Source organism: Ciconia boyciana, chromosome 2, assembly GCF_034638445.1.
Source record: "Ciconia boyciana chromosome 2, ASM3463844v1, whole genome shotgun sequence".
In the NCBI taxonomy this organism is placed as follows: Eukaryota; Metazoa; Chordata; class Aves; order Ciconiiformes; family Ciconiidae; genus Ciconia; species Ciconia boyciana.
The window spans coordinates 4,385,531-4,412,717 of NC_132935.1; the positions used below are offsets into that span (position 1 = coordinate 4,385,531).

General features: G+C 39.1%; 1 protein-coding gene across 2 annotated transcripts in view; it reads left to right on the forward strand.

The window, feature by feature from the left end:
- The window catches only part of SLC45A4 (solute carrier family 45 member 4), a 70,334-nt gene that overhangs the window by 12,397 nt on the left and 30,750 nt on the right, over positions 1-27,187 (forward strand). For both annotated transcript variants that reach the window (XM_072851818.1, XM_072851817.1), the window contains exon 2: positions 15,445-16,061. In XM_072851818.1, coding sequence (XP_072707919.1) covers positions 15,818-16,061 — 244 coding nt within the window. In that variant the 5' untranslated portion in view covers positions 15,445-15,817. The remainder of the gene's footprint in view (positions 1-15,444; positions 16,062-27,187) is intronic.

A 27,187-nucleotide genomic window follows, 5' to 3' on the forward strand; every position in this document is an offset into this window, starting at 1 on the left:
TGAATACTTAGGACTAATATGTACATCACTGTATCAAGGTAACAACTTTTTGTCTGCTCTTCAAGGACTTAGTCAAGTACATGGTAAAGTTGTTCCTTAATCTGAATGACAAGTCTGTTAATTCCAACAAACTGTTGCCTATAAATACCTTGCAAGCAGGGAACCAGCCCAAAGCAGAAAAATAATTCAAGGGCAAATGTGCTATCCCTTATCAACTCCATGTGTGATAAATGGATTTAGCTAGTTCTGATGTTAGAGAAAGGAATCCTGTAAGTGTTAACTATCTTCATGGGAACTGGGTTGGAAGCCAAGCCACTATCTTGTACCAGAATAAACTGATAAGAGGAAGTATTCAGTTAAAAGTAGACCAGTTCTTTAAAGAAATAGTCTGAAGACCTAAAACTCTTTTGAAAATATGAGATTAGGTAATATGCAGTATTCATTCAAGTACTTGACTTTTGTTTTGCAACTTCAACTCACCACTTTGTTCTAGGAATTATGACTGTCCTGTTTTCCCCCACAGATGTAAGCCTGTGATTTCCCCTGCACCACAGAAATAAAGAATCCCTTTCTGAAATTTAGCTAGTCAAAGACACCCAACAGCTTCAACCAAGTGTGTGTGTGCTCACATCATACTTTATCTGACCCCTGCAAGTGATTAGTGATGCTCCTTGGGTTGTTGCTGTGGGCAGTTGTCATAATCTCCTGGAAGATGAACATTTATTTATTCATCTGACTCTCAAAGTCAGCTTTGAAAAATGGAGAAATTAGTATATTATACCAAGTAGAAGCCACCAACAGTTGATCAGGAGTGACAGATCAGGGGAGCTGGAAATGTAACATCTAGAATACTGTAAGGTCAGGCTCAGCTTTCCAGAGGAGCAGTGAGAAGGCTCTGCATCCGTTATACTTCTAGGATCAGAGAACAGAAAGCAATGAAAGCTTAAAGCAAAGAGCTGAATGCCCTAGCTTGTGGTATGCCTGTTCTCAACAGCTTCTGATGAACCACAAAGAAGATTAAACCAGAGCAAAGAGTAGAGGCTAAAAATCTTGTACCAGTAACTTTTCTACCATACAAGCAGAGTAGCAGAGGTGAAGCCAGACTGAATGCAAGGGGAGCAAGATGAGGAAAAGTCAGTGGTGCAGCCACAAACTGTAAGAAGCATAATAAAGGTGTGTGGATGACAGAAGATGAATGGGGAGCTATTTAACTATCTTCATGAAGCCTATGCTATTGCTAGGTGTTATTACTTGAGAATGGTCTAATAGTTTAGAGAAGGTTCCTGACAAACTGTTGAGATGGGTAAGCAGATAGCTTCAGTGCATTAAAGGCAGCATTCATTTATCAGCTCTAAATTTGGTCAGTTCTTCCTCTGTTCTGTGAATAGCCATACAGCCCCTGAGGTAGGAGGTCCCTTAGTGTTAGGTGTGTGTTAGACTAATCTTAAAGACTTCTCTGAGCAAGACATTGCTATTCCTATTTATCCTTCAAATCAACAGTCAAGAAATTTCACTTGCTACTCTTCAAGCTGTAGTTGGTATGCATTTTAAAAAAATGTAAAGGAGATGCTCAAAGCCTTCATCTATATTCACTTGACCAGTTCTGGGGTCCTGAATTTAAGTTGTAGCTGTTATTTACATTGACAGTATACTCTTATAGGCTATGGAGTCCCTTTTATTTTCCTTCCTCTGAAGATGGCTTACACTAACTGCATGTGTCTTTTGGTGTCTCTTTAAACAATAAAGGCACAAAACCAAACCTATTTTGTCAGGTGTTCAGGTTGCTACTTATTTCTGTATCTCCCAGCTGAATTTCCCACTTGGCTTGAGACTTCAGGATCTAGCCAGGGTAACAGAATGAGAAATTATTGCTTGTCCTCTGGCTCCAGTGAATGTACTTCAGAGTAGAGGATCTGATGTCTTTCTGAGGATATTAGATGTCTAGTAGGACAACCTGCCAACTCAGCTGTTGCACTGAAGTATCATGCTATTCTGTGTACTGAAATTCTGGCATTTCCTTCATCGTCCTGCTCCTCCCATATGCTGCTTTCAGTGCCTGCAAGTATTAAAGCAGCTCTACCTACCTACAGAAATATCTGTGATACTATCTGACCACAAATTCATTCTGCCTCTGAGAATGATCTCGAAAGGTACTCTAGCTGGTATGCAATTAGCTGTGCATAAAGAAACAACCACTAGATTAGCTTTGTTTTCTAAACAATCAATCATGCTTGTATAGGCTGAACTTCTCACTACCGCATTCTTTATGCCAGCAACCCTCTGTCTAGAAAATGACTCAAGTCGATCACTTTGAGTCTTACAACTAAATGAATGTTGGCTATGATTTGTTGGCTTTAAATACCCTTTTTATGCAAAGAAACTCTCCTACTAGAAAAAGCCTGCCTAGTCCAGTAGAAAGTATTGCAAAAATATTTTGTCCTTACAAACATTCAAGAAAAGATGTTTCAGCATGTGTAAGAGTGAGTAAACACTGAGGATGTTCTAGATAATTTAAGGCTGCATATCTGGTAGTAACCTCCAACAGAAAATGCTTGTGAGAGACTAGATGCTTTTCAAACAGCATTTGCTGTTCTGTTTGGGTGGGAGGGGGGTGGATAATAGCTCATAAGGCCAACCAATATTCAGGCTAGTTAAATGTAAGTTAGCATCTCTACTGCCTGCATGGCCTGCTTGTGGTAGTCCCGGCTGGCTTGTAACAAATAGTTATAGTGCAGCTGACAAAACCGTTATGCTGGTTCCTCTTAACCACTCTGCCCCTGGAAAATGTCTCTGGGGGGATTTAAAGGGGCACAAGATCTATGCTCTAGATCATATGATAATGCTTACAGTTGCATGGATGAGATCTGCCCCATCTCACAGTGCAGCTTTGTCCTTAAAGGATTCCTTAGGTCATAGGTAAAACTTCCCTTGAAGGATGGCAGCTGGATATTTTGCAGCAAGCATACAGGAAAAGTTGATGGACTGACAGAGCATGATCAAATTGTCTGAATGCAACAGGACTAAACCTAGACTGAGATGAGTTTACTTCCATTTTGTGACTGTCAGCTGTAAGAACTGCTGTAGTGATTGCACCGATACAACTGCAGTCTATAAAAGTGCTTCAGCTTTGGTATGGAACTGCTGCAAGTCTCATCCTGTGGTGGTCCAGATGTATGCTGTTAAAATGGCATGGATGCTGGAGCTTGTGCATCCTATAAGAGGAGAGTGGCTGACAGTCATTCCCAAATTAGGTAAAAGTACCAAATTCTGACAAGCCTTTGCCAAGTGTTTCGTACAAAGTCACAAATGGAAGAGGTCTGTGTCCTCTAAATATTTCCCTGCTAGCAGGTCTTTATGTATTGAGTCCAACTGCCAAGCGCTTGTTAGCCTCTTATTATTTTAGTGTGGGTGTCAGTAAATATCTTATCCTGCCAGTTCTAATGGTTACAGCTTGGCAAAACACATTACTAAAATAGCATTCGTTCATAGTCCAAAATCAAAATATGTCCTGATCAAGCTGCTCATAAATGTGGCCACCGGCTTTCTGCAGGGCTGCTTATAAACCAGCTGTCTAAATCATAGTACCTGCACTAAAATTTTCTAAAACGGATGGTTTTTAAATACTGTATTGGCCAAAGTGCTGTCTGTTCATTACCTGTATTTCTCCTAGAAGGTGTGACTCTTAAATGGTATCTTTCGCCTACTTTGCTTAAAGTACTGTTTGTGGAAGCTCTTACTGTATTGTGTTCCTAAATTCTGTAGTTATGGTCTGAAATCAGTGCAACCCTTCTAAGCACCGATTTAGCCATATTGGCTGAACAGTATTCCTCTGGTATTCTTAAGACTTATTAATTTTATTAATTATTGGTGTTAAGAAGGTATTCTTAATTTTGGTTTCTTTATCGTACACCTTACTTAAAATATGGGCTATGCATCACTGCTAGGTCAGTTAGAATGTTTATTTAAATATAATTCAGAAACTAAATCAAATAGCTATACTTCATGGCAATGAACATAAACATGTCTGTCATGCTGGTATTTGGGAAAGTCTGAAACTGGTGAAGGGATCTGCTCAAGTGCTCTAGCTATACTTTTTTATGGAGTGTGCTTTCTCAACGCTTGTTTGTAATCACTTGTGCTTCAAAAGGGAGGCACTGAAGATGTTTACCAAAGGTGCTGCACCATAAAACTGCTGCTCTAACCTATAGCTGTTTCCTCTATTGGCACCACCTAATGCATCACAGGCTGGAGGTCACGTAGCTGAGAGGCTGCTATTTTACTGCACCCTTTGCAGCACAGTTGCATTAGGAGGAGGCAGGCCTCCTTGGATGCCAGGGAGGAAGTAAGAAATAAAAATTTATCTCTAAACACCTTTATTCCTTTCTTTCAATACTATAGCAGTTAGCTCCATTTAACACCTCATCAGGCATGTTAGAATATTTTACTTGGCCTAGATGGAGGGAAGCTATGTGAAGCTGGGGTGGGGAAGAGGCGGAAGGGATCTCTCTCCTTTATGCTGACAAGAGACAGTTTCCAGCAATCATGCTGAATCAGTGTGGGCTCAAGCTGCAGGTTAGGCTGTAAATGGTTGCTTATTACCAAGCAATCACAGTGATGTGCCAGTTGATCTGTGAATTATAGAATTGTTTAGGTTGGCAAAGACCCTTAAGATCACCAAGTCCAACTGTTAACCTAACACTGCCAAGTCCACCACTAAACCGTGTTTCTAAGCACCACGTCTACACATCTTTTAAATACCTCCAGGCATGGTGACTCAACCATTTCCCTGGGCAGCCTGTTCCAATGCTTGACAACCCTTTCAGTGAAGACGTTTTTTCCTAATATCCAGTCTAAACCTCCCCTGGTGCAACTTGAGGCCATTTCCTCTTGTCCAGTCACTTGTTACTTGGGAGAAGAGACTGACACCCACCTCGCTACAACCTCCTTTCAGGTAGTTGTAGGCTGTGATAAGGTCTCCCCTCAGCTTCCTTTTCTCCAGGCTAAACAACCCCAGTTCCCTCAGCCACTCCTCATAAGATGGCAAAATGAGAATATTTAGTGCAAGATGACATAACCAGTTATATATAGTTGTTTACAAACCCTTTGGAGAATCTGAAATGTGAGAAACCCTCTTCTGCGTTGTTTTGGTTTTCCTCAGAGGGAGTAATTATTTCTTCAGAGTTAGTAAAATCTGGCCAAAGCCTAACTTCTCCATCTTTTTTGGAGGGTGCACAAAATTCTATGGATGCTTTCAAAAGCTTACTTTAACAGTTTTCTGAGATTGAATGATGGTAATGCGTTTAGGGACTGGTAATTGGAGATAATTCCAATGAATCAGACTTTGCAGATGTTAATGATATGCTAGAGGAAGTCAGTTTATGAAGATCTATGCTGTGCTCTTTTTTGTCTTGATCTATTGAATAGTTTCTTTAATTGTCTAATACATATTCTGGCAGTATTTGGGTTTCTTAAGTGTTTACAGCCTGAAGAAACCAGCTTGCTAATTTTCAGAGCAGTGAATATAATTGGTTCAAATGCCAGTACATGAAAATAAAGTATTGCACTCTTCATTGTAGGTACAGTAACATCTGCAAGGAATATCTAACTTTGCATATACAGACTAAATCGGTCCTGGCTTGACTGTTTTTTATGGATGAATATTCACACAAAACACTAGTCAACCTATTCTAGAAAGTATTGCTCATTCTGGAGAGTAATTTGCAAATGGTTGCACTGGTACACTTTTATTTCCCACACTGTGCAATCAGGAGGACAGCCTTGGAGAAAGAACTTGCAAAAAAAATGCTAGTGGCAATGATGTACTGATAGTTAGGATTATTCTTGCACCACCATCCCCACTGGGTTAGACATTGTCCTTCCTTCTGCCTGAAGGTAAGATCGTTCCAGTTAATCCACTTGGTGATGTATTAAGATGATCCCTGATGATAGCCTTAATTTTGTTTTCCTGTGTCCTACCTCACTGAGACAGAGGGAATGAGTCGATTTAATTCTGATGGGAGATAACTCTCGTGTTCAACATGGTTTAAGAACTTGAGGATCTTTTAGTAGGGCATGCCTAAGCTGGGCCATACTTAGCTTGTGCCAGACTGAAGTTTGACTGTGCCTATCTGACCAAATTAGTGGATTTTCTTAGTGAAAGTTATTTGCAGCAGTGTCAGACCATAACAGCATACTTGCACGCTGGTCTGAGAGATCTCCATCCCCATGAGTTTTTGAGTTCTTGGTGCTTATGTGGTGACTAGGTTGTTATTTTTTGGTTTTGAAAGTACTTAGAGCTTGCTATCTTGCCCTTAACCTAATTTTGGGGGTAGAACCTGCTACTTGGAGATCCAGCTGTCACAAATAGGGCATGCCTGTGTCTTTGCTGTAGTGTGGAACTGCTTCTTAGTGCCTGTTTTACCAGCATCACCAGTCCCAGCTGTTATGTTTTCCACTAGCTGGGAAGGCTTCTCTGTTGCTATTTATGCCCATACCACCTTAGCTGTCTACTTGTTTAATGTATCTGTATTAATAAACATGAGGGTAACAGGAGCATATATGAAGTTTTTCACCTAGCAGTAAAACAAAAAAGTTTAATCAGACAATGCTACCTCCCTACTTTAAGAAAGTGAAGTGTTTCCTACTAAAAACAGCAGCAGCAATGATTTAACAATGTAATCTGATCTAATATTAGTAACAGCCTGTGCCTTTAGGGAGCAGTATAATATCTAATCCACTGAATAAAGTCTGTCTCACGTTAAATTCTGGATCCCTTTTAAAAAGATGACTTCCCAGAATTGTTTCAGTAATTTCATAAAGACCCATGGTTTCCTACATCTTTTTCCCAGTAATATAATCAGGCTGGGGAAATGACATTGGCCCCCAAAATATAAAGAATGAGGAAATAGTGCTGTCTGACAAAGATGTTCTCCCTGATGTCATGAGGACATTCATCTCTCCACCTTATGTCTTAAGCTTTCTATTCCTTCCCTTCTGTCTGGTCAGGAAAAAGCGCATCAGAGGAGTTTGTCATGCACAGATTGCCATATAGGACTGCATCACCACATCTTCCAGCAGGAACCAAAAATCTTACTCTTGGTCATTTTCCAAGTAAGCTGGAAGGGGGTAGAAAGAGGGTCCCAAGAAAGCAAAGGAGCTTCTAGTCAAGGCCATGCTTTATGGAAAGAAGTAGCCAGGAAACCCTACAGAAGATTTAATACTGGCAGAGCTGGAGTTGGAAGCCTGTTTATGTCAGGTTTTAATAATTTCTGGAATTTTGTATACATACCAAGGAAAGGGTGCAACAAGTCTTCATTAACCCTTTCAAAATGAAGCAGCACACAGCCTTACACTTATGTTTTGGGGAGATTGTTGTTTGGGTATTTTTATGGATTTGTTGGGGGAGTTGAGGATGTCAGATACTCAGCCTTAATAGCCGGAGAGCTGCCAGGATCATTTGCTTCTCTTGGATGAGTATATTTTTCAAAAGTTATGCCCCAGCTTAAACAACAAGGCAGAGGTTGTAAAAGACATCAACTGGATTACAGTGTGTGAAGAGTCCTGAGGGCAGGCAAAAGTTTGCATTGCAAGAAGTGGAAAAAATGCTGCTTCTCCGTGTGGGGTGGATTGCTCCATATAGTCTTCATTCGTAATATGCTGCAGCATGATTTCCCCTCTCCCAGACTTCGCTTCAGTGGCCTAAATTGTGTGGTAGCCTCAGAAGTAGGTCAAGATGCAAAAGCACTGTGCTGGTTCCAGTGGCTTTTTTTTAAACCAATCTCAGGTTTCAAGATGAACTTGTTAAAAATCTCATCTACGCCTTTGTTCAGTGTCAGTCGTAGGGTTGCTTAGGCACGGTATCCTTGTAGAACAAGCTGTGTATGCTGTTGTGTTTCAATGCCTTTGATTACCTGAATGATGGATTAAATGTTAGGACATGTCAAATGTGGTTCTTTATTGCACCCAGTTAGCCTTAACCTTTTTTCCTTTGGCAGGCTTTTAGTGATTCAAAACAGGTTAGTCCAGTTTGATGTAAGACTATTTTAAAATTAGAGGTTGACTTTCCTCTTAAGATCTGGAGTAATGTAGCTCACATGTGGGACTGTTGTTAGGTAATATGTGGTATAATTGCATTTTTTTAAAATTATTCCTGAGCAAGTATAGTCATCCCCCTCTGATAGGGTTAATACACTTCTGTTTTTAGAAAGCAGTAGCTAAAAATCTGTGTTTGCATTTAACTGTGAGGAGTCTTCATGGGAATTTAAACAACTGCCTGCCTATAACTGCTGCCTCTTTGAACCAAAGGCCTCATGACTCTTATATGATGGTACTTCTAGAAAGTCGCAAGATTTTTTGAGTCTAAACTTTTATGAAGGAACAACATAATCTGTCCACAGAAGGTTACAGCCCCTTTGAACTTCAAGTACAGTAGTTGCACGCATTTGTCCAGCTGGGCCAAAAACTCCAGGTATGTTTTCTAGATGCTTTTCTTCCTAGTGCAGTGGCTGAACACTTCAGTGTCTTGACATGGGCCAAAGAAACTTCCCCTGTGGCCAGTTCTGTTACTATAAACAGCTGCTAATAATTAGCAACAGAGCTGCAAAACAACTGAGGAGAAAATAGCTGCCTGTTGGCTAAGCAAGTGGTATTCTGCCTTGCATCTGGCAAGTACTAGGAGACAGAATACATGATAGCGCTCTCAGCATGACTGAAGATCCTTCTTCTGCCTTCTGAAAAGGTGTCTTGAGCTGGGCAGGCGAGTCTGCTTTTTGACCTTGTAGCCCCAGGGATCCACTGACAACTTCTTTTCTGTGAGCTGCAATTTCACACTGGCTTTGGGTATTGCTACCCAAAGTAATACTTCTAGCTGCCCCTATTCCTCCCTTCCCCCATTATATTGATATGGATCCATGCAGCCATGCAATCAGATAAAACCAACCTGACTTTATAAAGGATTTTTGTAGCTGCTTGGGCGTGTTTTTGTCAGCTTAGTTTTCAGCCTAGATCAGTTGCACTGTCTGGTTTACTACTTAGATGCTTGTGTGGCTGTGCAGGAAGGGGTGGGAGTAAGGAACCTGGGGCAAAGAAAAGGAAGAACAGACCTGCTTTTAGAGGAAGTACTTGTTTATGCCAGCTTCAAGTGATTGAGAAACCTATAGTGTAAGCAGTATAATAAGCTGGTAATGTATTTTGTGATATTTCTATGCAAGCAGCTGACTGTAAAACAAAACCACCCTTGCTAGCAAAACAGGCTGTCCTAGCAAAAGTATAGTTTGCCATTACAATTTGAAGCTGTGATCAGGTTTGTACTGCGGCGTATCTGTCTGGTTTCAGCTGCTACTACCTCTGTAGTGGAAGCTGCTGTCCCTATGGCAGATCTGTAGAACAAAATTAATTAGGGGGGAGCCATCTGTACAAAATCGGTTGGATTGGCATCCGATGGAATCATTTTTAACGTATTTTGAGAATCGACAAGCTTTTGTGAGGTGGTGTAGCCATGCTTGCAGAGAGATGGACAGCCTTGCCTTCAAGAGCTGCTCTTTCACAGCAACGTGCTATTGCTCTATTGGTCTGGTAGAGCACCAGAGGATTTGAACTCAAAACATTAGTAATTGTCCTTGGACAAATGCCATTTTACTCTTGCAAAGGCACAAGTCCAAATGATGTATCATTTTGCAAGCCAGTCAGATGCTGAAGCAGAACCCAGTGTCCATTTTGCATTTAATTGTAGAAGGAATAGTAAGTGATGTTTGTCGGCAGCATAGGGATAGAAGTGTTCTAGCCAAACACTTATTTAGTCTGAGGAAAAGCCAGATAAACTCAGAATGCCTTTCTTTCCAATGCTAATATTAAAGCTATACTTAAATCAGTCTAGAAGCTTTTCAAGAGATGGCCAGGTTACTTGAAAACCTTAGCATAAACCAACATGGTAGAAAAGTATTTGACAAATAAATGGAATGACTGGGCAATTATAGGCTTGCCAGCCTAATGTGATTCACAGGTGAAATACTAAGGTTACTAGCATGTATGTCTGGGATGTACTCATTGATGAATTGAAGGAGGGTAAGGTGTAAGACTCTAGGAGGAAAAAAAATCTTGTCCTGTTAGACTGGCAGCTTCTGGACTCAAACTTTTTTCCAGTCAAATATTTTCATATTTCATGAAGTAGAAGTACACCTGCCTTGGTTTTTTGTTGTTTATGGTTTTCTTGATGTGTCATGCAGAATGTCACCTTAGGATCTGTTGGTGATCCAATGACAACTGTGACCAGAATCATTAAAGCCTAGTTCAGTTCTGGAAGAATTAGTTCTTAGCTATTTTCCTTTATGAAGTTAGCGGTAAACAATGAAGACATTTGTATGCAATGATGGCTCAAGGTATGTCTTCATCCTCCCTTTTGGTGTCAAGAAGGTAGAATTCTTTTAAACTGGAGAATCTTTGTTTTGAGCTAGAGTATTTCCTACATTGCCAGAAAACAATTCCTGTGGAGAAAAACTAAATGCACTTCACTATGATTTGAGGAGACTTTGATCAATCTATATACTTGCATGTAAAAGTAAGTAATGATAATGGAAGAAGCAGATCTCGGAGACATGAGATGGCTAAATAAGTTACTGGAAGTTAATGCAATAAACTGTAAAGACTGGGATGAGAGAAGGGTGTAGTTTGTCTCTGCTCAATCCCCACCTTGTTCCCTTAGATATGCAATAGTTTTTGGACAGGACTCTTTCCATCCTTTTCAGTTTTCTCATTCCAATTTTTCTTAGGCCGTGCTTATTTTTCCCTTCAGAACTTAGGATTTTGTAACTAGTGCACACGTACCATGTTGAAATGAATTGTTTCTTACATACATAAGTGCCTTAAGGATTGCTTAATGGCCTCAGAGGAAGAAAGCCCTCCTAAAGAGTTGAAATTTTCTCATGGTATCCAGTTGGACCCCTTTAACTGTATCTACTTGCCAGGCTTTATTACTGCTTAATAAAGTATGTGTGTGATTACCTGAAACTTGCTGCATACTCCATAGCTTAAAGTCATATGCTTTGGCACTGGTTCAGAAAATCTAGTTGTTTGTCAAACAGTATGTTCCTATTCCTTGTAAGTGAGAGATATCTGGAAACATGCATTAAAAATAGTTCTGTCTTAAAAGACTTGGGCAGGACCACTGTTAACCCTGTTTATTTTGGGATTGATGGGTGTACTACTAATCTTCTGACCTCCAGATGATGGTATCACAAATGCAAAAACACAGCTTGTCAACCTCTAAGTCTAAACTTACAGAACATGCTGAGAAGTGTGATAGAAGTCATTTGCCCAAGGCATTGTGTTGCATAATTGTCTAGCGTGAGCTTTTTGTGCATTTCTAGTATCTTGAGGGAAAAGAAAACCACTGAATTCTGTGGGCTGCAAATACGACCTATATAACTCTTCTTCTTTGGAAAACCCTCAAGAAAAGCAGTAATTTTCCTCTGGTTCTTCGATGATTCACATGCTTTATCTGTGAATGCTACCCATTTGAGGCACAGGATTATTGTGATATAGCCTTGTCAAGCCTATAACATCTTGTTTTGTGTTTCACATAGCCATATTATGACTTATGCCTAGATGGAAGATAGATAGGAAAAGCATAACAGATAAGATTACAAGCAATTTAAGCAGCTTTTATAAAATTTTGCTTACAGATTAGTTTTCAGAATATATTACTTGCCTGTTTTGTTGAAATATTAACTACTGCTTTATAGGTTTGTCATTGTTGCAAAGAGGCCAAAGGTCAAAGATGTGCAATTAGGTTGAAGAGCTCTAGTGTAATCAGTCCCCTCCTCTCATATACGCTTTGCAAGATCAGGACTATTTTTGTATCTAAACTTCCCTTCATACCCAACCTCTGTACAATGCCCAACATGAACCCCTTTCCATGGCTGAAATTCTTCATTCTACTTCCTTATTCTTTGTTAGTCATGAAAATGCCTTTTAAAACTTCAGGGAAAGTATAGTGAGAGTGCATGGCAGAATGGGGGACATGGCCTCAGCTTCCCGAGATAAATGCTGTCTCGTGTGCCAGTTTACATTTTTAAATTATTTTGTTTAGCTGCTACGTGGCTGGATGGTCAGAAAGGTACTTTTGAAAGGGAAGCTGTCTTTCTGACACACTTTGCCACCAGGCCTTTCAACATCTGTTTGAGGAAGGGATGCCAGCTCTCTTAATACTGAGTCTGCTTGAATGACAGGTAAAATGTAAGCCTAATTCCTCATTTCTTTAAAAAAGAATATAATATATTATAATATAATAATGCTGGCATGTTTCTTTGGACTCCTCATGCAACGAAGCCTTTGAACCACATGAGTAAAGGGACTGTATTGGAAATTACCATGGATATTCAATACTACAATTAAACTATATATACTGTCAATTCAGGTTTGGTTTTACTAACCAAGAAACATGATAAAATACTTGTGCTAGATGCAGACATGGGAGCATGCCCTCTTTGGTGTATTAATCCAGCTCCTCTTTAGATGCTGTTTACTTTGGAGTTCTGTGCTGCATAAAAGCTGCTGTAATATTTACTTCCAGCAGGTAAATGAATTTGTCTCCTGTTTTGATAAGGAAGAATGCAACTGTTCAGACTTGCCAAATTCAAAATGAACTTGGAAGAAGCAGCAGCAGAATCTGGATCGCTCTAAAATTATTATGAACACAACCTAGCAGAACTTAAGAACTGGAAGACCTTTCTGAGAGAGAGGCTCTTGTTAGTCTCTGGCTTTTGTATTAGCTATGCACTTGGAGTCAGATGAAAGTGCTGCAGGAAGACTAGTGTTATGCTTACCACAAAATTGGCATAATGGAACAGTAATTCTCTGTTCCTTTAGATAAAACCTGTCCATTGTGCCTCTTGCCATTGCACCTGAATACTGTAACTGCTTTTTCTGGCATGTTTAAAATCTACTGTTCTTATCTGTGTCAATTAGAGCTTCAAAGTCTACCTCCATCTATCATCCATTATCCCTGTCTCTTAAATTATCTGATCACTCCCCATCATCTTCCACTTCAAGAATAACTTTTTCAGTCATCCCTTAAGAGTCTTGCTCAAATGGGCTAAATCTCAGATATCCTCTTTTGTTCTGCCTCTTTATCCTGTCCAGTGCTCCCAGCCTGGTGTCATCCTGCTTGCGTACGCAGGCTGCCCCAGTGCATCATAAAACATTCTGGTGTGATGAACTGCCTTCCTCTCCGTGCCTCATTCTGCTACCCTGTAACTGTTAAATGAGGTGTTTAGGGAAATTGAGTTAAATCCTTCATAGATGGTGACAGGAGGGGGAATTAAGTATAAGAAAATGCTAGAGACTTTAAAGCTATCTTGTACAGGAGTGTTATCCATGACCTTTAGTCTGTAATACAACACATGTTCTGAGTGATTTCTGAATAATAAGAGCTGATATGTAAACTTTTAAATTCTCGCAAATGCAATTTTGCCTCAGTCTGCCAGCAATTAAACATTTTATGACTAGTCTCTAAAATAATTGTTCCTATTCTGGAACCTGTATTTTGTAGGTTTTACTCACCCAGAACTTGTGTTATGAAAAGTGGATGTGTGTGTTTTTAATACACACAGTACTTAACTTCATATTTATGATAAACTAATAGGCCTTCAAGGTTTGAGTTGAAACCTCAGACACTACAGCAAAGAAAGAGAATCGCATCCCTTCCCCTCCTGATGCGAGTTCAACACTCTACTAACTACTGGAAGGAGGCAAATGAACTCTGTTGCATGCAGGAGCTTAGCAAATCCAAACCCTGACTGGTGGAAAGAAAAACCTTTATAAAAACAGGGTGCTTATGAAGAACTTGAATAAGCACCTGTCTGTGCCATAATTCAGTAACCCTAGGCACTGCATCTCAACTCCTCCTGTTAGTTCTGAGTGGGTGGAGAAACACTTTCTTGAGTCCTTTTTGTTCTGAGTGATTTAATGCTTATAGATTAAAACTTGGAACTTAAAACTCAGCTTATAGCACTTGTATTCAGTAAGTTATTTTAACTTCTCTCATGTGATTTGAAGATGTGACTAGCTCAAAAGCAAATCATAGTATTAAGTTGTTACTGAGGTGATCAAATCTGAACTCCAGTAATCTTGGGGGAGCGTGGGAGGACAAGCCCAAACCAAAAAAAGTTGCTTTTGAATGGAAGAACAAGATACACACAATAAACCCACTGTGGGGGTACAGCTCGAAGGAAGGTATCAACAGGAGGGAGTGCTCAAGATGATGTTCCCATGCTGTGCTTTTAGTAGAACAGTGTGTCGGGTCACACTGAAAAAGAGTTCCTGTTGTGATGTGCTTTAAACCCCAAACATGTCATCTTTTTCCTTAAGGCTCATTTTTAGGTTCACCGCTTAATGATCTGGTTTGTGCTCTAGCCCACAAAGAGTTTTTGTTGCCACAACTGAAGGGGCAGTGAACTGCAGCGTGGGGACTTCTTAGGCCAGCTTTGCTGCCAAAGCCAGCATCTCGTGGAACCATATCCCCGAGGGGTTTTGTTCTGGGAGACGACTTCAGTCACACTGTGTGCATAGATGTGACTATGCATCCTTCTAGTACAAACATTATGTGATCTGACTTTTTATAAAATGCTTTTCTTTTCTCCTAAGTGCTTAAACACATTTTGGTTGCCATGGTACAGTATGTATGTCCGCTTAGACTTTGTGGCGCAAAGGGCAGGGAAATACAGGAAAAGCTTGTCTTAACTGGTTGGAATATATTTTAATAATTTTAATGTATGGTGGAAGATACTGTACCATTCTGTTTTCATGGACTTCAGAAGCCTCATAGGATGTGGGAGTAAGATGCTCTGATCTTGTGTGCAGAAAGTGAAGATGGATGCATATGCTGTATATATCTTCATTAGAAGTTTAAATATCAATCCTCAAAGTTATATTCTTAATGGCTTATTTTTGCTCATGCTTGCTTGAGGAATATCTTCATTATAAGATGGTGTGATAGTTACTGCCAAGTAACTGGCAACTTCCAAAAGTCTAAATGGAGATGTCTGTGTGGCCAGTGAGTAAATTATAATCAGTGAATCATCTTCCTGGCATAGTACTAGAATATCCTACGCAGTTTCTGAAATGGAACCTGCATTAAATTTCCCAGAATTTGTTAGTCTTGTGCTTGATGTTCTGAGGACCTCATACACTGATATATTCTTCTGTGGCTTCATGTCGGACCACAAACTAGAGGAACTCACGAGTAGAGTTAAGGATCATTTAAATATGAGGAGTAACTGCATTTCAATGGAAAGTCCAGGGGTAGGAGGGAATGTGGAATAAAAGACCCTACACTAGGCAAGGACAATGGAAAGCATTAAGCAGGAAATAGGGTATATAGTTAAGAGGGGGGGCACAATATCCTGAAAAATGCTATTGAAATTTTTAACTGCTTGCTTTTTGTTGCAGATTAATCAGCCACTCGATGGGGATTAACAGTGGAGCACCTCTTTGTGTCGCCTTTCCACCTCTCTGTAGCAAGAATAACAACTTCAGCACTTCTTCAATAATAATTATGAAACTGGTATTAACTGAATGGCAATTATGGATTTTTAACTCTAACTCACAGTAAACCAGCAAGCCATATGTTGAAATTCCTACCAAATAGCTTTTTGTTCTTAATGTCTCATATCTATACAAGAAGTTGCAAGATACGTGTTTGTACAAGAGGAATATAAGCATTACTTACCTGAGGAACAGAAGCTGAAAGAAGACACGCTAACTTGTTCGTGGAGTTATGGTAGTATTATTTATATAGATATAACAAATATATATATTTTTTATGGTAATGAAAATGGCTCCCCAGAATGCTGACTCGGAATCTATGCAAGTTCAAGACCTACCTGTGGCACAGCTTCAGAAACCAGAAAACAAGGAGAATGAAAGTAGGGAGGAGACCATTAGCGAAGGATCCATAGACCGAATACCAATACGCCTGTGGGTGATGCATGGTGCAGTAATGTTTGGCAGGGAATTTTGTTACGCCATGGAGACAGCTTTGGTAACACCTGTATTGTTACAAATTGGTAAGTAATTCTTATTTCTGTTAACTGAAACTTTGTACATCTTTTTGCATTGATTGAAGTCCAAGGAAGAGGGAAGTGGGCTCTGCCAACTAAAAATACACAAGGTAAAAAATTTGGGTTTTTTTGTTATTGGCCGTGCCACAGATGCAGTTGTGTAACCATGTTTAAGTGGGAAGGATTTCTATATGCATTAATCTTCTGTCTAATATTGCTTCCCTCTGTAAAATTTTTTGTGATTCAAGTCTAAATTTCTTTATTGAAAGGTAAGTGTCCTAGAAACTAGAAACCATATCAGACTATAAAAGATTCCAGTGAAGCTTTTTTCATTTACAGAGAAATGCTTCAGGTTACAGTACTTTAGAATAAACAGTTAAATAAATTGGCTTTTCCAACTACTAGTGAAATACTGCATTTATTTCGAACTACTAGTGAGTCTTGTTTTATGTGATTAATCTGTCTAGTTTATAACATGTGAATACATATAAATAAACCAAGATACCAGTAGTTTTAAATAATAAGGGGGGCTAAAGGGGAGCTAAGAATAGGAGTAGACAGTGTTAAATTTCATGGTGAGTACTGTAATTACGTTTCCAATAAACTGCTTACAGTATTAACAGTATCTGGTATTACCTTTATCAAATCCAGAAAATCATGTTCTCTATCAGATATCAGAAAATACTACATGAAACTGAATGGAAGTACTGGACTGAGCATGCTTCCATGAGTGAATAAAACAATTATGTGTGCACTGTATAAGCATATATATAATATATGCATATTGTATGTTTGCTAATGTTTGCTTTGGCTTATACGTGCAGTTGTACCTTCCAGCATGCTCAGTTGTGGCCAAACAGAAGCACTCAGCCAACTCTCTAAAGTAATGTTCATTAAATGCTATTTACAACATTGTTTAAAAATTTCAAGATTAGCATCTTAAATGAAACATCTGTATTTTTATATTTGATATGGCAAAAGGGCATAAGAGATTGAACTTGTGAGATGCAATGTACAAATTCTTTTGTGTGGTCTTCCTGCAGTTAATGTATTTTAGTATGAAATTACTAGTTGGTTTATTTTGAATCAACAGAGGGGTCAATAATCAGTGCAGTTAGTGCCATGAGATATGCTGTTGAGTTATGCCTCCAAGTTTTCCTGAAAATTTTTATTTTCAGAGCTCATCAAATGTCCTTTTTGGACCTATTGGTAGCGTAGTTAAAATAGATTATAAGTGTTCCCCAAATAAGAGCTTTCTGATCAACCTGACTTGCTGAATAAAACACATGCAACTTCATCTAGGAATGTATATAATGACCATAACTTGTTTTGAGGTTTTGTCTTTTGGGTAAGTTGAGATTTAGAGCCTTAGTTTATTTGTACTAGCAGCTTTGGTTCAATTACTGTCTACAATGAATGCAAAAACTTGCATCCTGCTTTGCATGGAGAAGACCCCCAGTTTAAGTGACCTGTACTTTTTTGTTCGCTTTCTTGTTTGTGCTGGCACTTGGATGTTTAAAATGTATAGCTGGCTAAGCTGACTTTACCTTACCATAGAGTAAGGTCAGACAGTATAAATAAACCATCCTCTTAATTACTGACCAGCTTACTAGCTTACATTTCTTTTGTGAGCTCTTCTAGTAGATCTGTTTCCTCCAGATAATTTGAGAAATATCTCTTCCCTTCCTGCCTCAACCCCAGTGATCAAAATAACATTGCGATTTGGGGGAAGGGAAAAAAAGAGCTCTCACTTGTAGAAAAGCTGGCAAATTGACAAAGCAATGCAAAAGACTGTGGGGATGCAATGATGATGTTCCATGCTGTAGAGATAAGAAATGGAGGTGGCTGGTTACAAATGTTAGCACTCTGGGAACTAATTGAAATCTTTCCTGCTCTGGCTCATGTTCCCTCAGCAGGGGAATAAACAATGTTGGATTCACTGAAGGGTTAAGTTATTCATGGGTGACTTATCTAGCCTGTTTGGTAATTACCTCTTACATGGTTCTGTTTACCTTTATCAACCTCAACATCTGTCTGCCTCAACATGAGCTATATTTATTCCTCACTGGTAGGGGTTGCATATAGCTGTCAAACTGCTGTAATAGTCCCTTTGCTTCTTGTTTTGGTAAAAGCAACATTCAGTTGCTTTCTGTGAGATTAAATTGGCTTGAGAAACTATTTTTGAGAAGTGGCACCTGGGGAAGTGTGGTGACTCAACCAACTAACTTTGCTTATAATAAATTGAAGAACCAGAAGCCTTTTGGTTATGCAGAAAAGACTCTGCCTTACAGATGTGTGTTGAGTATTAACAATTAAGCTTCACGGTGTGTGCTTGTGTTCTGTATCTCAGAAGACTTTGGTCACTGAAATAATCTGAGATTCTTATCTGATACTACCATTAAAACCTTACATACTTTCTGCTTGCAGGTATTTGACTTTCTAGCTGTCTGTATACCCTGGATCAGAGGTGTAGTTATGATTTGGCAGATCAACGACCGGTCCTACTTGTTCTGTAAGCCATGAGATTGGGGCAACTGAAGGAAACAATCCTTTGGACAGTCCCTTTCAAATTCAACAGTGGTTGACTTCTCGATGTGTTTAAATTTCCTGAAGTTTTGAGTTCTTAACAAAAGAACTAAAGGCAGCAGTGAGCTGCTTGGATTGATGGATACTGTGAACTGGAAAGGTCTGGAAGTGCCCAAGTTGCTGTACCCCTACTGAAATAAGTTCTGATTTGTGACTTTAATCTTTGCCTTTATTGCTCTGCTTAGATTGATGTTACATTGCCTTGTCAGAAATGCAGCTACAAATCTGTAGTCATAACTGGGCTTTAGTAGCTTAGCAACAAGAACAAGCCAAATATATATTACATGGGTCTTTTCATTCTAACTGGCTCTTTGATTTCTTGCTATCTGCAGCTTAGGAATTCAAAATGAAGCAGCCAACTTTTTTAGAAGAATTCAGAGGATGTAAAAATATGCCAAATATGAGAAGTGGCAGACTGGCTCCGGATGAAATTACATTAGTTGGCACTTTCACAAGTTTTGATCTCTAGAACTCTTCATTAGCCTTTTTTAGAGACCTGTTCAATCAGCAGTTCCTCCCAGCCAGTGTTAAAACTTTACTAGAAAATAAACTGTCAGTGCCTTCAGCACTCTAAGTTTACTTGTTCCTCAGTCTGAGATTTGAGAAACAGAGTGATTTCTTGTTATGATTATGTTCTGTACGTTAACACTACTGTTTGCTTCCCCTGTCACATTTCAGCCACATACTATAAATGCCATAGGAGCAGGATGAGGCCTTTGTCTTCTGAAACATCTGGTACTTAATGCTGCTTATCTGTGAGAAGGAATTAAAATCCCTGCTATTGTTTATAAATGACAGTGTATTTTTTCCATCATTAAACTTGGCTTCTGAGGATTAAATCTCTAAATCTACTTCCAGTTCATAACAGTTCATGCAAAATTTGGATACATTTTAGAAATTACTTTGCAAGGGATTTTGAGTGAATAAAAGTGAGGAGAAACTAATGACTGATATGGTGTAAATTCAGAGAAGCTGTCAGCTTTTTGAAGAAACTTTTTCAGTGAAATCACAGTTCATGGCTTCTGTTAACAACACTTTAAACCATTATTAAATAACATAATTGGGTAACTTCAGACTTCCGGCTGTAATTCAAGCAGAATTTGGGTGGTAATGCAACCAGTAAATCCATTTCAGTTCTTCTGAAAAGTGTGCCTGTTTCATTTAGGACTATGGAAGAAAAAAAAATCTGTATTCTGTGTCTTGGGGTGGCTGCTGCTTTCCACATGAAAAACTTGCTGTCTGAGTAATGAGTAGTAGTAGCTGTAAACATGAAGTTTCATGTTTTATATTTAATATGATAAAAGCTTTGCTAAGCCTTTACCGTTGCTTCAAAGGATCTTTCCAATGCTATTGAGTGTTTTATGAATAGTTAATAGGCACAGAAGTGACTGTCAGCACCAGAACTGTTCCTCATTCTCCTGCATAAATTAAATATATTACACTAGTGCTTTTAAAAAGAAACTGTGTACATTTACATAAGGAAAAATGTGAACAGTTTATATGTGCTGCTTACCTTTATAATGTCACTTAATTTAAGGGATGTTTCTCTGGTATGGTACAGGAATAGCCTGTATGCATTTCATATCTGAGTGCCTATCTGTGATGGCATTACTTTGTTTTGCTGTGAGAGTTAATGGGCTCTTAGAGTAAACATTAGCTAGTCTAGCATTAAATATTGAAGTTGGTTGTTTTAATCTTAACCCTGAGCATGGTGTTCTTTTTAGGCAATAACAGTAAGGAACAGCATTTCTGGAACCTGTTTTTCAGTGCTAATTAATAGACTTTAATACGGAAAAAGGCTGAGCTAAGAGCAGAATACCATAGGTTATTTTTGTTTGGAAAATAATTTATTTCTCATTAAATGCTTTTGAATCAGCAAAATACTGTAGTTGTTGGTGTCTCATATGAGACATGAGATGTTTCCTATATGTCTCATACATGTAGAAAAATTCTTCAGGGGTTTGGGCTGTCATTTCTCAGTTAAAGCATTTAGACATAATCTCAAAAAAATTATCTAACACTCAAAATTCTTCCAGCCTAAAGCTTAGCAGACCATGCTTAAAGGGTCTTGAAATCCATTTCATGTGGAATTGCTAGTATGGAAAAAGTGTGTTAAGCAATAATTCAAACTGCTGATTCTGAGAAATCTCAGTGGTAGCTGGGGAGTCATTATCCTGAAGAGATTTAATATTATGGAGTGAACTTTTAGTATGAAGTAGTGAATCTCCCCATTGAAATTTAGTGTTGATACTTGTCTGAGAAGAATGCATGTAGGTAAAGAGGAGATCATGGAGATGTATTTAGAAACCAAGCATGAAATGTTACAGATAAGCTAGCTTTTAGTAGCTTCAAAGGAGGTTTCTTCAAAGGAGTTAAGGTATCAATTGCTGACTCAATTCAGTGTGGAAGGGGATAGTCTTCCTAAGGCTAAGCCTGAGATCAAAGGAAATCTAAAAACCTTAAAGATCTGGTGGGGGAGAAGGGAACAAAGGGATTGGATGAGCTTTTAGAAGCTGCCTATAATTCAAGTGAAGAAAGGCTGTCTGGAAAAACTCTCGCAGATGGAGGAAGCTCTTCAACATAAAGCAGCACTGACTCTTTATTTCAGCTCAAGTAGTCAAGCTTATTCCTCATCTCTGCCAGAGGTTACATTTATGTTAAGGTTATATGTATTTATAACTGTCTTTCTATAAAGCTGCATCTTATTTGAGCTGTGCCTTACCTTGTCTTACCAGGAAGAAACTGTTTTGAGTTGCTATAACCTGTTCTTTGACTCTCAAAGTTAAATTCCTGTAAGATCCAGCTGCATCTGGGCTCCCAGGCATAGCTGCATTTGATGCTGAGAGTGAATTACAGGATCTGAATTCCTCCTTGGAAGAATTAATGGCTTGAGAGCTGACCTGTCCCAAGAGGTGACTTTAACACAGCTAACTTAAGGACAAGAATTGAATTTACAGTGGGTCCAGAAAACCTAGAATAAAAAAACAATTAAATACATTTTTCAGCCTTGTTAACTTTGAAGTTAGTCTTTAAGATAATGTAAAGTTTGTATTCACATCTCAAGTGGTGGAATGTATAAAATGGCAAATATTGTGCCTGAGGCACATGTTAATTGCCCTATAAAACCTCCCCACCCATAATTTTTTTACTTATTGACTAATTTTATGCCCACTGAGGGGTTGTGTAAGACTAATTTTACTGTACTCTTTTTTTAACCAACAAGCAAGTCAGTAAGGCCTTCATATCATGTATTGCTGTTCTCTTACATAAAATATGTTTTCACCTCAAATCAAGAGCAGCACAGTTTTTGAACACATGTAGTCTTTAGTGGAAGGTTTGGTTAAGGATATGTTTAAGGCACCTTTGAAAGAAAGGTGCTATGCAACTATTAAGGCTTTTAAACCTGGGGGCAGTAGGAGCACATGCTTTATTTTCATATCAAGGCAAATGCCATGTGGTCTGGCAGTTGGGCAATAACTGTTACTGAGCTTTTTTTATATCAGTGTTCTGTCTTTCTTTAACACTGAATCTGGCCTTCAGAGGCAAAACTGATAACACATGGCAGATTTTCAGCTGGGGTAACATGAGGTTTTGTGCTGGCTTTAGGATTGTACAGACTGTGTGGCTTTGGATGAACAGCCTTACTAGGAAAAGGAAGTTGAGCGCGAAGGAATTCAGAGGCTTCTCCCATAGCATGAAATATGTTTCCTATTACTTAGCAGTAGGTAACTTTTTGTTCCCTATTTTTTTGGCTGAATAAGGTCTGCTGAAGAAGCTGCTTCTAAAATAAGTCTCATACTTGCTCTGGTGCTGTTTTCTCCTGTTCCAAGTCTTTAACAAAAGTTCTTGATCTTTTAATTGTGTACTGTGGGAATGTTACTATTTTTTTCCTAGCATAAAGAATATTTGCAGTAAAAATTGCATGTGAGAACACTTCTTTGAATCTTCAGAAGTCTGTTTTCCTTTTGAGAGCTTGTGTGATCTGAGGTTAGTGCAAGTGACCATATATGACATGCAAGAAATGTTAACAGGTCTGAGAACTGTGGACTGATAGAAAAAGCATGCTGCAGGACAAAGCAAACTGTATTAAAAAAGCACACTGTCAACTCTTATATAAGGATGGAGGTTTAAAAGCCATTTTTAATTTCATCATCTCTGTTCTTCGAATCTATGTTTTTCTACAGTGGTAGACATTTTAGTCTGTGATTTGTGGAAAGAGCTTGAGGCCTCCAAAAATAATCACTCCCTAAGAGGGAAATGGACATCTCTATCTACCCTTATGTAGATGCCTCTTTCTACCAGTAGATCTTTCCTGTGCAGCATGCTGCCTCCTTTTTATCTTGAGTAGCCATGATTTAACAGAGACTAAACTTCTTGAGATGAATTAGGAGTACTTTGACATCTCTGTTCCCCTTCTTTCCTAAATCTCTTCTCTCCTGCCCAAAGGAGACCTAGTAAAGCAGCAGAAGTAAGGACCAGTTAATAACACTGCTACAGGCTAATAATGCTGAACTGGTTATGGGACTATATTAAGTTATAAGCAGATTTTTTGTTTTAATTTGCATATCAGCCACTAGTTTTAAAATTTTCTTTCAGTCTGTTGTAAATGTGCTTTTTACTTCTCTTTTACATTGGGTCACCAAATTGTCTTGCAATTCTTCCCTCCCACACATACTGACCCCCCTTCTTGCTATAGCCAAGACAAGCCTGTAGGCTTTCTTCTCCTTTCAAGGGCAGCTCTGGAGTAGAAAGGGACACACATAGGACTCAAGAAACTGCAGGATCCCTGTATTTTTAGTGCTCCCTTAAAGATTTCCTGTGGTTAGTGGGGAAAGGATGGGAGAAGTAGGGGGCAGACTTTGGCCTCCTGAAAATGTGGTAAAATCGAGTGGTTTTAAACATGTGCCTTTACACAACCTCTTTCCTAGCCTAAACCCTTCCTCTTAATCTGCTTTCTACCCACATACACTCTCAGCCAAACTTAAAGCCCACATCTTTTTATACTTCTGTCTAAACATCCTGTAGGAGAGCAAGATGTCAGGTGAACCTGTGAACGCATGTGCACACACACTGGCTGTCTGAGTTTCAGTTTTCTGTTCAGAATTTGAGTTTGACCCTCACCTCTGAGAGGTAACTTTGCCATAGCGATAACATGAAACATAATAGTGCTTCCATGCTCTTTATTACAAAGTAATTGCCACCAGAGCAATCTTCTAGCAGGCAATTGCCTGGTTTTTACTGTAAAAGGAAACCTTTCAGCTCTTTGGATGGGGTTCTGGTGATGGAGACTTGCAGATGGAGAACTGAGATTCGGGCACCCAGCTTTTGAAACTTGCAGTGCCAAGCCTCAAATCAATGGTTTTCTATTGAACGTGGATTGTGAAACAGGTTATGAAAAGGGAATGGCTGAGAACTCCTTAATGAACAGGAGTCTTACTTTTCAAGGAAATAAAATTAAGGCCACTTTTGAAATGAAAAGAATGTCAACAGGCTGTTGCCAAATCACGTAATGCTCTAATAAAGCTTGCTTCAAGAGGATTGTCAGAGCTGCAGCCCCTTAAGCTCTGTTCTCTGAGTCTCCTGTGTGCTTGTTGCAACAGTATTGCTGTTGTCATGTACCCTCTGGGACTCCATTTTAATCATCCTCTTTTAACCAAACAACAGTTGAGAAGGTTTCAGATATGCTTCCTGCAGGCTATTTTGCAAGAAATTATTGGAGAAGTTTTGAGCTGCTCATTCAGTTTGATAAAATTTAATACAAGTCCATTTAACTAAACAGGGAAAAACTGGGTCATAGATTTTATTTACATTGGTTTGGATAAATCCCTGATAACTCATGTCATTCCATAAACATATTCTTCTCTGAAGTCTTGAGTAACAGTGGGTACAAAGCAGCACAGATGCAGATTTTTCCATAAATAGATAAACCCAGCAATATACTGTATTAACATTTGGTGATCTACAGTTGGAGCCTCATGATGGATTTTTTTGCAGTGTAGTAGATGCAGAGCATGTAAACTGAATATGACCTCTTTTTCTACAGAAATTGGATTTAAAAGGGTTTCATTAAACAAGCAAGTGTAACTTGCCCACAATCAGAATGACCTCAAAGCCTAAACTCTGCAAAGAAGAATAGGATGAGTAGGTAGCAAAAAGGAGGGGAAGACTTTTAGCTGGGGGCAGTGATGGGCAGGTAGTGGCTGGCAAGAGCACTAAAGTACTTAGCAAGTGCTGCTAGACCTGGGAGCTGATTCGCTTGTGCTTTGAAACTGAGAAGAGATTCAAGTCCTTTATTGTCACTCCTCATTTGGGGGAAAACACATAGTCCCTGTTCCCACTGTTGGGGAGGATGTCTGTCAAACAACGTTTCCCCCTTCCAGTTGCAGTCTTGGAAACTGTGTAGCATAAAAGTTCGTGAAAGCAGGTCTTCTAAGTAACTGTGCTGTCACTGTAGTATCTCTCAGCTGTCCCTATTTATATTGAATCCCTTTGTAAAGTAGGTGCTTTATGAAGTTGTTTCAACCTTGAAATGCCCCGTGTCCATGTGGCTTTCTGAAAAACGAAGATTTTGATGCGAATACCTTATTGGGATTGAGTAAACAGAAGGATTTGAGTCTGAGTTTCTATTATATATAGGGAATGGTGACTGCTGCATTACACTGCTCTACAGCAAAGTTAGATGCCATCTCGCTGGGCTGTGAGGAGGGCTCTGTGTGAGGAGAGAGCTGATGTTTTGGATAGACACAGGTACCGGGCACCTGAAACCACTCAGACACTCCTGCATGTGACCCCACCAACATTTTGCATAGCAGCTGGAGGGAGACTTTCTCCAAAGTCAGATGAGCTTAAACTTTGGAGGTAGAGCAGTTGAATGCTGCAATCGCAGCTTCATCATCTACCTCCAGATTACTTTAAGTAAAAAGCATTTTAGGGAAGCAAACTTTCTGCAAATAGAGACTGAATTACCTGGAAGCCAGAACCGCGGCCATAAAGTAATGTCAAATCATAGACATTACTGTGACAAGCAATCTTCAGAAACAGCTTCTGCACTCGGCTCAAGAAGCCTTAACACACTTACAGAGCAAGACTACTTTTCCCCACAGAAGTCTTGATACGGAGAACAGTGAAGGGAAAGGATCAGTCCCTACAGTGGCCTGGTCCTGTCCTCAGAATCAGTTTTGTCTTTGGCAAGTGTCCCACCATGAAGCAGTGCAATCTCTTTTAATATGCTTATAAATTTTTTGTAGTTTTCTGTTCAGATCATCTTAACCTTGAATTTCTATCCTCCTCTGGATCCCGATTTATGTTCTCCCTAGCTCAAGTGATAAACTGAGATGGATCATTTTCTGTGTGTTCTCATGTATAAACTGTTTAAAAACATGACTTTCCTCCTTTTATCAGTTGTGCTGCTCTGTAAACAATGGTCTTTCAATAATTCAGTCTATCAGAATTGAGGCCCCCCAGGATAATTTCCAAATTCCAAAAATATCCTTCTGGCTTTAAATGAGGTCTTGATCTGGAGGTGTTTAATGTTATGTAGAAATGTTATATCTGGACACTTCTGGAAACTAAAACATTTCTTTGGAGATGAAGTTCATATGCTTCAGGGTTCATGTAGGTGGCAGGCAAATTAATATTAAATTACATATTCTAAAATCAGTATTAAACTTTGACACTTTAGGAGAAATCTTCACGAATCTAATGCCTTGGGTGTTCAGATAAATTATTACTTACCAGGGTAGGTTAGTTGTAGTGGATACAGTTGCAGCATTCACTGTGTTTTCCTTGCCTGATTTGGAAAGTCAGGCATAGTGTCTTACCAAGCCAGACATTTTCTGGCAAGGAAGAGTCATTACAGGCATACCTGCTGTCTTACATGGACTACATCAGGTGACTTAAAAATGATTGTTTATTGTACTTGGATGCAAATTAGACAATATATGTAGCGATGGGATGCCGCTGCAGCCTCGGAAACATCTGATCTGGTGTTTTGTTCCAAGCTACAACAGAAATTAAGAACAGACACACTGTGCTCTGCTCCTTCTTTCTCCCCTTGAGTCATTATTCCATAAAACTTTACAAAAATAGGTTTCTGGTTGCTAGATTTTGGTGTCAGTTTATCACCTCTGTAGTGGTTCTGCAATATATCTGCCTTTTTAGAAAAACTGCTTATTTGAAGGGGTTTGGGTTTTTTCACTAAGGGATATATTCCTAATATTAATGCCTTTGCAACATAAATCGAATGATGCTGACTTTATACTGACTTTAAATGAGAGCAGAAGGGAACTTTGTCATCTGTCTGAAATTAAAATTGAGTTTAAAATTTTTTCTTTCCTTTTTGGTTCAACAAACAGCAGTATGCAAGAAACACGGTTTACAAACCTGAACTGGCTAGCATCTCAGAGGTCATCACTAGCAACCCATGGTGAGCAGCAGTATTGACACTCTTTCCCTAGTGATTTGCTGGGTCTCCCCAGATACAGACATGCTGTGTAACGGTAGGGAAGCTGAAGAAGTGTATGGGGGAGCTTTCAGGATATTTGGGG